Here is a 14,257-nt window from a genome sequence, read left to right on the forward strand (position 1 = left end):
ACAAAGAAACAAACGGCCCGAAGCACCCGGGAACCTATTTGCTTTGATGATTAAGTGGAAAAAAGTTACTCCGAGGAGTATGATGCTTACCTTATTCAAATAGAATGCCGTTTTGAGGTAACAGGCGGTTACCAACCGCCCGTACAAGCTTGGATTTGCGCTACCACGTGAGTTACTTGGTGTAAGAAGGCAAGAAAAGGATCGAAAACTATCGGGGTCGCTTCCATCGTGGCCAGTATGGTAAAGTACGGGGCAAAAGCAGCGAAAACTGCTGAATTGCCGAGCTGCTGCAGCCCGTCGGCAGGTTTTCCTTACGCTCATGCGCTTTAATTGCGACTTTTACATGGCCAGTTCAGGTACGCAGGTGTGTGCAGCCAGCCGTTAATTGCCGGGTCGGCTCCGGCGTGTCTGCTGATGACGTAATTACGTATGCTAATTAGCCGTCCAGCCCGCGCAGCTGTGCGCTGTAGTTCAGCTACTGCACCACGGGGAGCCTCGTTGGCGCCCCCTTCGACGTTGTTTAAGGCCCAACAACATGACATATAATAAATAAACAAAGAAACAAACGGCCCGAAGCACCCGGGAACCTATTTGCTTTGATGATTAAGTGGAAAAAAGTTACTCCGAGGAGTATGATGCTTACCTTATTCAAATAGAATGCCGTTTTGAGGTAACAGGCGGTTACCAACCGCCCGTACAAGCTTGGATTTGCGCTACCACGTGAGTTACTTGGTGTAAGAAGGCAAGAAAAGGATCGAAAACTATCGGGGTCGCTTCCATCGTGGCCAGTATGGTAAAGTACGGGGCAAAAGCAGCGAAAACTGCTGAATTGCCGAGCTGCTGCAGCCCGTCGGCAGGTTTTCCTTACGCTCATGCGCTTTAATTGCGACTTTTACATGGCCAGTTCAGGTACGCAGGTGTGTGCAGCCAGCCGTTAATTGCCGGGTCGGCTCCGGCGTGTCTGCTGATGACGTAATTACGTATGCTAATTAGCCGTCCAGCCCGCGCAGCTGTGCGCTGTAGTTCAGCTACTGCACCACGGGGAGCCTCGTTGGCGCCCCCTTCGACGTTGTTTAAGGCCCAACAACATGACATATAATAAATAAACAAAGAAACAAACGGCCCGAAGCACCCGGGAACCTATTTGCTTTGATGATTAAGTGGAAAAAAGTTACTCCGAGGAGTATGATGCTTACCTTATTCAAATAGAATGCCGTTTTGAGGTAACAGGCGGTTACCAACCGCCCGTACAAGCTTGGATTTGCGCTACCACGTGAGTTACTTGGTGTAAGAAGGCAAGAAAAGGATCGAAAACTATCGGGGTCGCTTCCATCGTGGCCAGTATGGTAAAGTACGGGGCAAAAGCAGCGAAAACTGCTGAATTGCCGAGCTGCTGCAGCCCGTCGGCAGGTTTTCCTTACGCTCATGCGCTTTAATTGCGACTTTTACATGGCCAGTTCAGGTACGCAGGTGTGTGCAGCCAGCCGTTAATTGCCGGGTCGGCTCCGGCGTGTCTGCTGATGACGTAATTACGTATGCTAATTAGCCGTCCAGCCCGCGCAGCTGTGCGCTGTAGTTCAGCTACTGCACCACGGGGAGCCTCGTTGGCGCCCCCTTCGACGTTGTTTAAGGCCCAACAACATGACATATAATAAATAAACAAAGAAACAAACGGCCCGAAGCACCCGGGAACCTATTTGCTTTGATGATTAAGTGGAAAAAAGTTACTCCGAGGAGTATGATGCTTACCTTATTCAAATAGAATGCCGTTTTGAGGTAACAGGCGGTTACCAACCGCCCGTACAAGCTTGGATTTGCGCTACCACGTGAGTTACTTGGTGTAAGAAGGCAAGAAAAGGATCGAAAACTATCGGGGTCGCTTCCATCGTGGCCAGTATGGTAAAGTACGGGGCAAAAGCAGCGAAAACTGCTGAATTGCCGAGCTGCTGCAGCCCGTCGGCAGGTTTTCCTTACGCTCATGCGCTTTAATTGCGACTTTTACATGGCCAGTTCAGGTACGCAGGTGTGTGCAGCCAGCCGTTAATTGCCGGGTCGGCTCCGGCGTGTCTGCTGATGACGTAATTACGTATGCTAATTAGCCGTCCAGCCCGCGCAGCTGTGCGCTGTAGTTCAGCTACTGCACCACGGGGAGCCTCGTTGGCGCCCCCTTCGACGTTGTTTAAGGCCCAACAACATGACATATAATAAATAAACAAAGAAACAAACGGCCCGAAGCACCCGGGAACCTATTTGCTTTGATGATTAAGTGGAAAAAAGTTACTCTTTTTTTTTTTTTTTTTTTTTTTTTTTTTTTTTTTTTTTTTTTTTTTTTTTTTTTTTTTTCTCAATTATGTAGAGGCCCCGCCCCGCCTCAACCAGTGACGACCGACCGCAAAAAAAACGGTAGGTAATGCCGTCTCCTTCCTATATAAAGGAAAAACTATATGCAACCAAACAAAAAATAAATAACCAAACAAAACATAGAAAACATATCATAATATAAAAAACGGGTAACCCTTGCAAACTCAAAAGTACATAAAGTAAACGCCGCGAGCTGGCAGTAGAGAACAGAAAATATAAAAATCATACACAAAAAAAAGTTTATTACATGTTGTGCGAGTATAATATTCAAGTACAAATAGTACAAAACAGATACGTGTATTTTTTTCTCCTTTATGTGGCTGTTTGTTTGTTTTATTGATCAGTATTTATTCCAAATTTTAATTCAATTGTTTGTTCGCCAAGTTGTTTCGTAAAAATTTCAAGTTCATTTTTCAGGGATGCGTAAATTTTTTCTGCTAATTTTTTTGCGAAGGCGGGTGGATTTTCGGCATACGAATTTAGAAAGTCGAGCTTTTGTTTTTGTTTGATTATTGTTTTACGCCAGATTGCTGTTGCTTTAATAACAATTAGCGGGATGTCCGAATCAAAGTGATTATAGAGTTTTAGATCGTTATTGGGATCAAAATTAAAGTTGTAATTATTTTGGACCAGGTCGCGTAGGAAGTTAGTTATTAAATTTGTGGTTGGGCATTCAATTAGAAGGTGCGTGATGTTATCATTTTTATTGCGGCAAAATTTGCAGCGCGTTTTCCGAATTTTACGATTGGGCATTATATTTAAATTATGTTTTCTATAAAAGTCTCCCCATTTGTACGATTTTTGGATCGCGAAATATGCGTATTGTCTTTCTTGGTTGTTGAAGAAGTGCCTTGATCCTTTAGAACGGAACAAGGCACTTCTCCAGTTGAAATCTGCGAGGTGTGCTGGAGTGGTGTCTATGTCTATTGATTTAACTAATTCGAAGTAAAAGTGCCGAAGTTTTGATTTTTTCCATTCGAAATCGTTGTTGTATTCAAGTAAATTTAAGTAGAGGTTGTAGATATGTTGCCACTCTCTATTTGGTGTAAACGCGTTGGGTCTGGAATTATTAAATAAAGCTGGGTTGATCAGTTTAAGTTTTGTGCCTAAATTGTAAATTGCCCAGATTTGCCACAATTCGTTTGGTTTTGGGGTTGTTAACAGGTCGCGTAGTTTTTCTAATTTTAATGCATTGAGTTTCGTTTCTAAGTCCGGGAATTTGATTCCGCCTTTATCATATGGAGCTATTAATTTGTTTCGTTTGGTTTGTTCAATTTTTTTGGGGTACCAGAAAAATTTGAATATTGCGGTTTTCATTTCTTTGATATGTTTTGGCTGGGGATTTATAACTCTTGCAGTGAATAGGATTTTTGGGTAAATTAACGTGTTAATTATGGATATTTTTCCGAAAATTGATAATTTGCGGGCCGAAAAAATGGATGTAATGTGTTTGGTTTGTTGGAGAATTGGATTCCAATTTAAATATGGGTCGAAATGATTGTTTGTGCAGTGGAGTCCTAGTATTTTGGCGCTGGTTTTTGTGAAGTCGGGGTATACAAAGTTTAATTCGTCGCGTAAATTTTGTGATATGCCAATAATTTCTGTTTTGCTTTGGTTAATTGCTTGACCGCTGGCTTTACGATATAAGTCCATAAGTTTAAAAATTTCGAGAACCGATTGTTTATTTGATATGAGAAAGGTTGTGTCGTCAGCATATTGTTGTAATTTAATTTCGGTCTTGCCAAATTTGATTCCGTTGATTTGATGGTTTATATTTGTTGCACGAATTAGCGTGTCTGCCACAGCCACATAAAGGAGCATAGACAGGCCACACCCTTGTCGAACTCCTCTATTTATTTTGATTTCATCAGTTAATTTGCCATTTACATTTATTTTACTATTAATATTCGTATACAAAATTTGGATCCAGGTGCGAGTGTATTCATTTATATTTAGAGATTTTAATACTTTAAGCATGAATTTGTGGTCCACGGTGTCGAAAGCTTTCTCAATATCTAGCATAATAAGGGCTAAAGGATTTTGTTTTTCTTTGCTCAGGTCTATTGCTGCTTTTATATTATAATGTATGTGTTGGATATATCGTTTATCTAATCCGCATTTTTGTTCCGGTGATAATTTATCGTTAAGTTCATTTTGAAGACGTCGGGCGATTGTTTTGCTAATTAATTTATAGTCCGCGTTTAGAAGGGATATTGGACGCCAGTTTTTTATTAAAGTTTTGTCGCTCTTTTTGGGGATTAGTTTGACGACTGCGTTTTTTAATGAGGGAGGGAGCTGTTTTGCCAAATAAATATTGTAAATTAGTTCAATTAAATGTTGCTTAAGATTTTGCCAAAAATGTGAATAGACTTCGATGGGGATTCCGTCGTTTCCAGGGGATGAGTTTTTGTTCATGGCGTTTTTGGTTATTTCTAATTCTTTGAGTGAGATTGGGGCATCTAATGGTTGATCGGGGTAGTTTTTTAGATTCGATAGAAAGAAATTTTGGGCCGTATCGGTGGTGTCGTTAATTTTTTGCCAGAGATTAGAGTAGAAGAGGTGTACGTTTTGCAAAATTACTTCGGGGTCGGTAACTTCTTGTCCATTAATTTTAAGTAGGCGAATGCTTGCTTTTTCTTGTTTAACAACTTCGGTACTGAAAAAGGATTTGTCCGGTTTTTCATCGTTGCAATAATCTTTAATTCTTGCTCGTATTTTTGCGCCGTATAAAAGTTTTTCAGCGTTGCTTTTTATTTTTTTCTGGAGTTCTAAAATTTTTAAGTTGGCATCCAGGTTCGTGGGGGATAAGATTGCCATGAGGTCTTCAAAGTCTCGTTGTATTTTTTGGTTTTCTAATTTTTCGTTTCGTTTCAAATTAATTGCGAACGAGATCGATTTTTTGCGTATTTTCTTTTTTAGGTTTTCCCACCAATCAAACGGGTTAGAGAAGCGGTCTTTTTCGTTTTCAAAGTCGAGTATTAGGTTATTTATTAAGTCGGTGTATTCTTGGTTTTCTAAGAGGGACAAGTTAAGTTTCCACAGGGGTTTTCCCCATCGTTTTGGCTTGTTTAAAATTATCGAGATGTTGGGTGAGAAATTGTGGTCGGAGTATGGATAGTTGGTGTGTTTGGCCGAATTTAGTTGATGTAGCATTTGGATATTGCAGTAAAATCTGTCTATTCTTGTTGAGACGCGTGCGGTTATTCGTGTGAAGATTTTTTTCGTTGGGTATTTAAAGCGGAAACAGTCTATAAATCCATGTTGTCTACATAATTGCGTCCATAATTTTGCATCCTTTTCTAATCTAAAATTTGGGTTGATTGTGTCAAATTTACTTTCAACAAAATTGAAATCGCCGGCTAATATTTTACAGTGGTTTTGATTGGTATTTGCGAAAATTGCTTTAAAAAGGTCAATTCTATTTTTGATGTTTTGTGCACCGGATGGGAGATAAATGTTGATTATTTCATAAAATTGGGAATTTGTAGAGAAGCTAATCTTATGAATGCGTTGGTCTACCACAATTTCATGCTTAATATCCAAATTGTTGGAGAAAGATTTTTTAACAAGAATGAGGGTGCCGTCAAATTTATTTTTGGGTACATTTTGGGCTTCATGTTTCCAATTGGAGTTAAAGTAAAAGTCTAAATTTTGTTTTTGGGCCCAATTTGTAAAAATGTTTTGGTCAATTAAATGTACTTCTTGTATTAGAATTATGTCCGAGTCAGAGTCATCGGTTGCGAGAAAATTAGATACGTTTTTTAAGTTCGACTCAAGTCCGTTTACGTTTAATGCCAAGAGCGTGAATGCGATTTATTGGGGTGGGGAGTTCCTTTTGTCTTTGCTTTCTTCTTCTTTTTCTTTTTGTCTGAACTTGTGTTTCTTCTCTTGTTTGCTTGACTTCTGTCCTTATGTGGGGTAAATGGTGCCGAGGAGGATAATGGTTTGGTTTGTCCAGTTTTTGATAGTGTGCTACCATTTTTTCCTTTGCTCGTACCAGCTTTTTCTACTTGCTTGTCAGACTCAGGTGTGGATTGAGGTTCCGATGATGATGTTGAAAAGATTGAGGGTGGAGGTATTATTTCTGGTGCGGATTTGTCCGTAGATGGTTTATTCTGGGTTTCAGTTGTTGTTTTTGTTACTTCTTGTCCGGTTTTTGCTTTTTGATCTTTATTTTCTGGTGAGATAGGGGTGCCGTAGTTGGAAAGAGAAGAGGATGAATGAAACTGGATTTGTTTGGGATGAAGTTTTTTGGCCGAATCCTCGTCTTCGTCGATGAGAATAGTTGGGGAGGGGTCGTTCTGTGGTTTTTTTTGAGTGGGTTCCGGTTCTTTGTTTTGGACCTTTTTATTTTCTTTGTCTGGAGGGGGTTCTGGTGCTTCGGGAATGCCTTGTAATGTAGTTGACGGTGATGGATCCAGTCCTAGGCTTTTGTCGAGAGTTATATTTTCGTCGAATTTTTCTTTTTTTCTCTGTTTTCGTTCTTCTTGGATGACAATGTTTGTAAGGTCTTCTGGTTTTTGCCTATTGTCTAAAGTGTCCTTTGGTGTGGATTTTTTTTGGTTTTTCGGTAGTTTTGGAAAATCTTTATTGTAGCGGTTTACGGTTTCATCGTCTGAAGAAGATGGGCCTGGTGATGATGATTCTATGGGCGAGTTGAGTGGGCAGAATTTCTGTGTATGTCCAGATTCATAGCAGAGTCTGCAAGTGAAACGTCGAGGGCACTGGGAAGTCCAGTGCCCACGCTCTTTGCAGGTGCTGCATGCGGGTCCGAAAGACTCCCCTGGCTTTGCAATTTGTACGTCGTGGCCAAACATTTTAACTTGTATCGGGATGTTTTCTAAAACTACCTCTTCCAAGAACAGATGCACATAACTATTGAAGATATTTGGGTATTTTCTGTATGTTAAAAAGGTATGCTTGTTGTAGTGGCCCCAATCCATATTTCTTGCTGCTGATTCGAAATGTTTACGTTTAAATTCTATTGGAACTGGGAAAAGTGTGAGTCTGGTAAGTGGTTTTGGAGGTAAAAAGCTTTGAAGAATTATCGACTCGGCTCGGTCAGTCCATCTGACAGAGTTTTTAAGTTCTTTATGAAGTCTTGCGATGTCTCCAGTGTTCTTTTCGGCGAAGGTTATTTTGAAAAGTGAGCTTTTTCTGTTAATTGATCTGCATGCAACCAACGCTTCTTTATATTTTTCTAAAGGGTTGCCCGGTTCGAAAACTAACATAAAAATGTCAAAGGGTATCCATTCTTCACTGACGACCTGAATGTGTAGTGATCGATATTCGTCGCAGTATTCTTGCGGCATTTTTTTTTTGTTACGTGAAAAATTTGTAAAATGGAAACAAAAAATAAAAAAAGGAAATACCGATGACTCGGGGGTTATTTGAATTTATTTAAGGCTGGTCGACAAGGGTGCGGCCTGTTTTCGTTAAAAGGGGTAGAGTTTGAAAAAGTTAAAAGTTGGTGATTTCTATGTTGTGAGTATCGCGTTTGGGGAAGTACCGGTTTTTGAGAGCTGGCGTCGGGCGCGCGAAAGCGAGGTATCAAAATAGGGGAATTCCCTTACAGGAAGGGGGAATCCCCGAAAGTCAAAAATCAACCGTACGAAAAAAAAACAAAGGACAAAGACAATCAAACAACTCTTGATTGCCTAGGGGGAGGGGAAGTCCCAGCGATAGCCGGCAGGCAATCAGTGGGGCTTGACCTCACAAAAAAAGGACAACACAAAGGAAAAAAGGGCTCTGTGACGCAAACCCGCTGGCGCCGCTCCTTGTCAGGAGGGCGGGGTCAGGGGGGTGGCGCCAGAGAGCAGGAAGAGACCAAAAAATTACAAAAAAAACCAAAGGGCCTTAAGGGCAAAAGTTACGTAAGAAAAAAGGTTAAAACACTAGAGGGCGTAAGGGCCTTAGGGGCAAAGTTAAAAGGGCCACAGAAAAAAAAGGCAGTTAAAAGGGCAGAGATAAAACACTAGGGGTCGTTAACCGGGTAGAGGCCTTTAGAAGGCGAGTTACGTTTTACTTAGGAAAAAAAAAGGCTAAAAGAGGAGAGAACTAGCGTTTATTGGTTTACCGAAAGAGAAGGGTGGAAAGAAGTAAAAACACTAGGGGCGCCTAAGCGCCCAAAAAAAAAAGGTTCCGCTAGCTGACTGACAAAAAGGTTCTAAATAAACAAACTGCCTAGCTCGCAGCACAGGTCAAAACGTGCACACAAAAGAAAAACACGTGAAACAGTTAAAACACACCAAAAACGTGCAAGGGTTACCTTTGTCTCTTTTTTTTTTCTTTTGCTTTTTTGTTTTCTTTCTTTCTTTCTTTTGAACAGGTAGACAGATGCTTGCCTTATTCAAATAGAATGCCGTTTTGAGGTAACAGGCGGTTACCAACCGCCCGTACAAGCTTGGATTTGCGCTACCACGTGAGTTACTTGGTGTAAGAAGGCAAGAAAAGGATCGAAAACTATCGGGGTCGCTTCCATCGTGGCCAGTATGGTAAAGTACGGGGCAAAAGCAGCGAAAACTGCTGAATTGCCGAGCTGCTGCAGCCCGTCGGCAGGTTTTCCTTACGCTCATGCGCTTTAATTGCGACTTTTACATGGCCAGTTCAGGTACGCAGGTGTGTGCAGCCAGCCGTTAATTGCCGGGTCGGCTCCGGCGTGTCTGCTGATGACGTAATTACGTATGCTAATTAGCCGTCCAGCCCGCGCAGCTGTGCGCTGTAGTTCAGCTACTGCACCACGGGGAGCCTCGTTGGCGCCCCCTTCGACGTTGTTTAAGGCCCAACAACATGACATATAATAAATAAACAAAGAAACAAACGGCCCGAAGCACCCGGGAACCTATTTGCTTTGATGATTAAGTGGAAAAAAGTTACTCCGAGGAGTATGATGCTTACCTTATTCAAATAGAATGCCGTTTTGAGGTAACAGGCGGTTACCAACCGCCCGTACAAGCTTGGATTTGCGCTACCACGTGAGTTACTTGGTGTAAGAAGGCAAGAAAAGGATCGAAAACTATCGGGGTCGCTTCCATCGTGGCCAGTATGGTAAAGTACGGGGCAAAAGCAGCGAAAACTGCTGAATTGCCGAGCTGCTGCAGCCCGTCGGCAGGTTTTCCTTACGCTCATGCGCTTTAATTGCGACTTTTACATGGCCAGTTCAGGTACGCAGGTGTGTGCAGCCAGCCGTTAATTGCCGGGTCGGCTCCGGCGTGTCTGCTGATGACGTAATTACGTATGCTAATTAGCCGTCCAGCCCGCGCAGCTGTGCGCTGTAGTTCAGCTACTGCACCACGGGGAGCCTCGTTGGCGCCCCCTTCGACGTTGTTTAAGGCCCAACAACATGACATATAATAAATAAACAAAGAAACAAACGGCCCGAAGCACCCGGGAACCTATTTGCTTTGATGATTAAGTGGAAAAAAGTTACTCCGAGGAGTATGATGCTTACCTTATTCAAATAGAATGCCGTTTTGAGGTAACAGGCGGTTACCAACCGCCCGTACAAGCTTGGATTTGCGCTACCACGTGAGTTACTTGGTGTAAGAAGGCAAGAAAAGGATCGAAAACTATCGGGGTCGCTTCCATCGTGGCCAGTATGGTAAAGTACGGGGCAAAAGCAGCGAAAACTGCTGAATTGCCGAGCTGCTGCAGCCCGTCGGCAGGTTTTCCTTACGCTCATGCGCTTTAATTGCGACTTTTACATGGCCAGTTCAGGTACGCAGGTGTGTGCAGCCAGCCGTTAATTGCCGGGTCGGCTCCGGCGTGTCTGCTGATGACGTAATTACGTATGCTAATTAGCCGTCCAGCCCGCGCAGCTGTGCGCTGTAGTTCAGCTACTGCACCACGGGGAGCCTCGTTGGCGCCCCCTTCGACGTTGTTTAAGGCCCAACAACATGACATATAATAAATAAACAAAGAAACAAACGGCCCGAAGCACCCGGGAACCTATTTGCTTTGATGATTAAGTGGAAAAAAGTTACTCCGAGGAGTATGATGCTTACCTTATTCAAATAGAATGCCGTTTTGAGGTAACAGGCGGTTACCAACCGCCCGTACAAGCTTGGATTTGCGCTACCACGTGAGTTACTTGGTGTAAGAAGGCAAGAAAAGGATCGAAAACTATCGGGGTCGCTTCCATCGTGGCCAGTATGGTAAAGTACGGGGCAAAAGCAGCGAAAACTGCTGAATTGCCGAGCTGCTGCAGCCCGTCGGCAGGTTTTCCTTACGCTCATGCGCTTTAATTGCGACTTTTACATGGCCAGTTCAGGTACGCAGGTGTGTGCAGCCAGCCGTTAATTGCCGGGTCGGCTCCGGCGTGTCTGCTGATGACGTAATTACGTATGCTAATTAGCCGTCCAGCCCGCGCAGCTGTGCGCTGTAGTTCAGCTACTGCACCACGGGGAGCCTCGTTGGCGCCCCCTTCGACGTTGTTTAAGGCCCAACAACATGACATATAATAAATAAACAAAGAAACAAACGGCCCGAAGCACCCGGGAACCTATTTGCTTTGATGATTAAGTGGAAAAAAGTTACTCCGAGGAGTATGATGCTTACCTTATTCAAATAGAATGCCGTTTTGAGGTAACAGGCGGTTACCAACCGCCCGTACAAGCTTGGATTTGCGCTACCACGTGAGTTACTTGGTGTAAGAAGGCAAGAAAAGGATCGAAAACTATCGGGGTCGCTTCCATCGTGGCCAGTATGGTAAAGTACGGGGCAAAAGCAGCGAAAACTGCTGAATTGCCGAGCTGCTGCAGCCCGTCGGCAGGTTTTCCTTACGCTCATGCGCTTTAATTGCGACTTTTACATGGCCAGTTCAGGTACGCAGGTGTGTGCAGCCAGCCGTTAATTGCCGGGTCGGCTCCGGCGTGTCTGCTGATGACGTAATTACGTATGCTAATTAGCCGTCCAGCCCGCGCAGCTGTGCGCTGTAGTTCAGCTACTGCACCACGGGGAGCCTCGTTGGCGCCCCCTTCGACGTTGTTTAAGGCCCAACAACATGACATATAATAAATAAACAAAGAAACAAACGGCCCGAAGCACCCGGGAACCTATTTGCTTTGATGATTAAGTGGAAAAAAGTTACTCCGAGGAGTATGATGCTTACCTTATTCAAATAGAATGCCGTTTTGAGGTAACAGGCGGTTACCAACCGCCCGTACAAGCTTGGATTTGCGCTACCACGTGAGTTACTTGGTGTAAGAAGGCAAGAAAAGGATCGAAAACTATCGGGGTCGCTTCCATCGTGGCCAGTATGGTAAAGTACGGGGCAAAAGCAGCGAAAACTGCTGAATTGCCGAGCTGCTGCAGCCCGTCGGCAGGTTTTCCTTACGCTCATGCGCTTTAATTGCGACTTTTACATGGCCAGTTCAGGTACGCAGGTGTGTGCAGCCAGCCGTTAATTGCCGGGTCGGCTCCGGCGTGTCTGCTGATGACGTAATTACGTATGCTAATTAGCCGTCCAGCCCGCGCAGCTGTGCGCTGTAGTTCAGCTACTGCACCACGGGGAGCCTCGTTGGCGCCCCCTTCGACGTTGTTTAAGGCCCAACAACATGACATATAATAAATAAACAAAGAAACAAACGGCCCGAAGCACCCGGGAACCTATTTGCTTTGATGATTAAGTGGAAAAAAGTTACTCCGAGGAGTATGATGCTTACCTTATTCAAATAGAATGCCGTTTTGAGGTAACAGGCGGTTACCAACCGCCCGTACAAGCTTGGATTTGCGCTACCACGTGAGTTACTTGGTGTAAGAAGGCAAGAAAAGGATCGAAAACTATCGGGGTCGCTTCCATCGTGGCCAGTATGGTAAAGTACGGGGCAAAAGCAGCGAAAACTGCTGAATTGCCGAGCTGCTGCAGCCCGTCGGCAGGTTTTCCTTACGCTCATGCGCTTTAATTGCGACTTTTACATGGCCAGTTCAGGTACGCAGGTGTGTGCAGCCAGCCGTTAATTGCCGGGTCGGCTCCGGCGTGTCTGCTGATGACGTAATTACGTATGCTAATTAGCCGTCCAGCCCGCGCAGCTGTGCGCTGTAGTTCAGCTACTGCACCACGGGGAGCCTCGTTGGCGCCCCCTTCGACGTTGTTTAAGGCCCAACAACATGACATATAATAAATAAACAAAGAAACAAACGGCCCGAAGCACCCGGGAACCTATTTGCTTTGATGATTAAGTGGAAAAAAGTTACTCCGAGGAGTATGATGCTTACCTTATTCAAATAGAATGCCGTTTTGAGGTAACAGGCGGTTACCAACCGCCCGTACAAGCTTGGATTTGCGCTACCACGTGAGTTACTTGGTGTAAGAAGGCAAGAAAAGGATCGAAAACTATCGGGGTCGCTTCCATCGTGGCCAGTATGGTAAAGTACGGGGCAAAAGCAGCGAAAACTGCTGAATTGCCGAGCTGCTGCAGCCCGTCGGCAGGTTTTCCTTACGCTCATGCGCTTTAATTGCGACTTTTACATGGCCAGTTCAGGTACGCAGGTGTGTGCAGCCAGCCGTTAATTGCCGGGTCGGCTCCGGCGTGTCTGCTGATGACGTAATTACGTATGCTAATTAGCCGTCCAGCCCGCGCAGCTGTGCGCTGTAGTTCAGCTACTGCACCACGGGGAGCCTCGTTGGCGCCCCCTTCGACGTTGTTTAAGGCCCAACAACATGACATATAATAAATAAACAAAGAAACAAACGGCCCGAAGCACCCGGGAACCTATTTGCTTTGATGATTAAGTGGAAAAAAGTTACTCCGAGGAGTATGATGCTTACCTTATTCAAATAGAATGCCGTTTTGAGGTAACAGGCGGTTACCAACCGCCCGTACAAGCTTGGATTTGCGCTACCACGTGAGTTACTTGGTGTAAGAAGGCAAGAAAAGGATCGAAAACTATCGGGGTCGCTTCCATCGTGGCCAGTATGGTAAAGTACGGGGCAAAAGCAGCGAAAACTGCTGAATTGCCGAGCTGCTGCAGCCCGTCGGCAGGTTTTCCTTACGCTCATGCGCTTTAATTGCGACTTTTACATGGCCAGTTCAGGTACGCAGGTGTGTGCAGCCAGCCGTTAATTGCCGGGTCGGCTCCGGCGTGTCTGCTGATGACGTAATTACGTATGCTAATTAGCCGTCCAGCCCGCGCAGCTGTGCGCTGTAGTTCAGCTACTGCACCACGGGGAGCCTCGTTGGCGCCCCCTTCGACGTTGTTTAAGGCCCAACAACATGACATATAATAAATAAACAAAGAAACAAACGGCCCGAAGCACCCGGGAACCTATTTGCTTTGATGATTAAGTGGAAAAAAGTTACTCCGAGGAGTATGATGCTTACCTTATTCAAATAGAATGCCGTTTTGAGGTAACAGGCGGTTACCAACCGCCCGTACAAGCTTGGATTTGCGCTACCACGTGAGTTACTTGGTGTAAGAAGGCAAGAAAAGGATCGAAAACTATCGGGGTCGCTTCCATCGTGGCCAGTATGGTAAAGTACGGGGCAAAAGCAGCGAAAACTGCTGAATTGCCGAGCTGCTGCAGCCCGTCGGCAGGTTTTCCTTACGCTCATGCGCTTTAATTGCGACTTTTACATGGCCAGTTCAGGTACGCAGGTGTGTGCAGCCAGCCGTTAATTGCCGGGTCGGCTCCGGCGTGTCTGCTGATGACGTAATTACGTATGCTAATTAGCCGTCCAGCCCGCGCAGCTGTGCGCTGTAGTTCAGCTACTGCACCACGGGGAGCCTCGTTGGCGCCCCCTTCGACGTTGTTTAAGGCCCAACAACATGACATATAATAAATAAACAAAGAAACAAACGGCCCGAAGCACCCGGGAACCTATTTGCTTTGATGATTAAGTGGAAAAAAGTTACTCCGAGGAGTATGATGCTTACCTTATTCAAATAGAATGCCGTT

At 44.6% G+C, this 14,257-nt stretch overlaps 1 protein-coding gene across 1 annotated transcript; it reads right to left on the reverse strand.

Annotated features, from left to right (window-relative positions):
* Positions 1-2,281: 2,281 nt before the first annotated feature.
* On the reverse strand, positions 2,282-8,772 carry LOC145218862 (uncharacterized). Its single transcript, XM_080086258.1, has one exon. The coding sequence runs from the start codon at positions 7,671-7,673 to the stop codon at positions 6,150-6,152; it is 1,524 nt and encodes a 507-aa protein (XP_079942384.1). The 5' UTR covers positions 7,674-8,772; the 3' UTR covers positions 2,282-6,149.
* Positions 8,773-14,257: the final 5,485 nt, after the last annotated feature.

The sequence above is a fragment of the Phallusia mammillata genome, chromosome 3 (assembly GCF_965637545.1).
Source record: "Phallusia mammillata chromosome 3, kaPhaMamm4.hap1.1, whole genome shotgun sequence".
NCBI lineage: Eukaryota > Metazoa > Chordata > Ascidiacea > Phlebobranchia > Ascidiidae > Phallusia > Phallusia mammillata.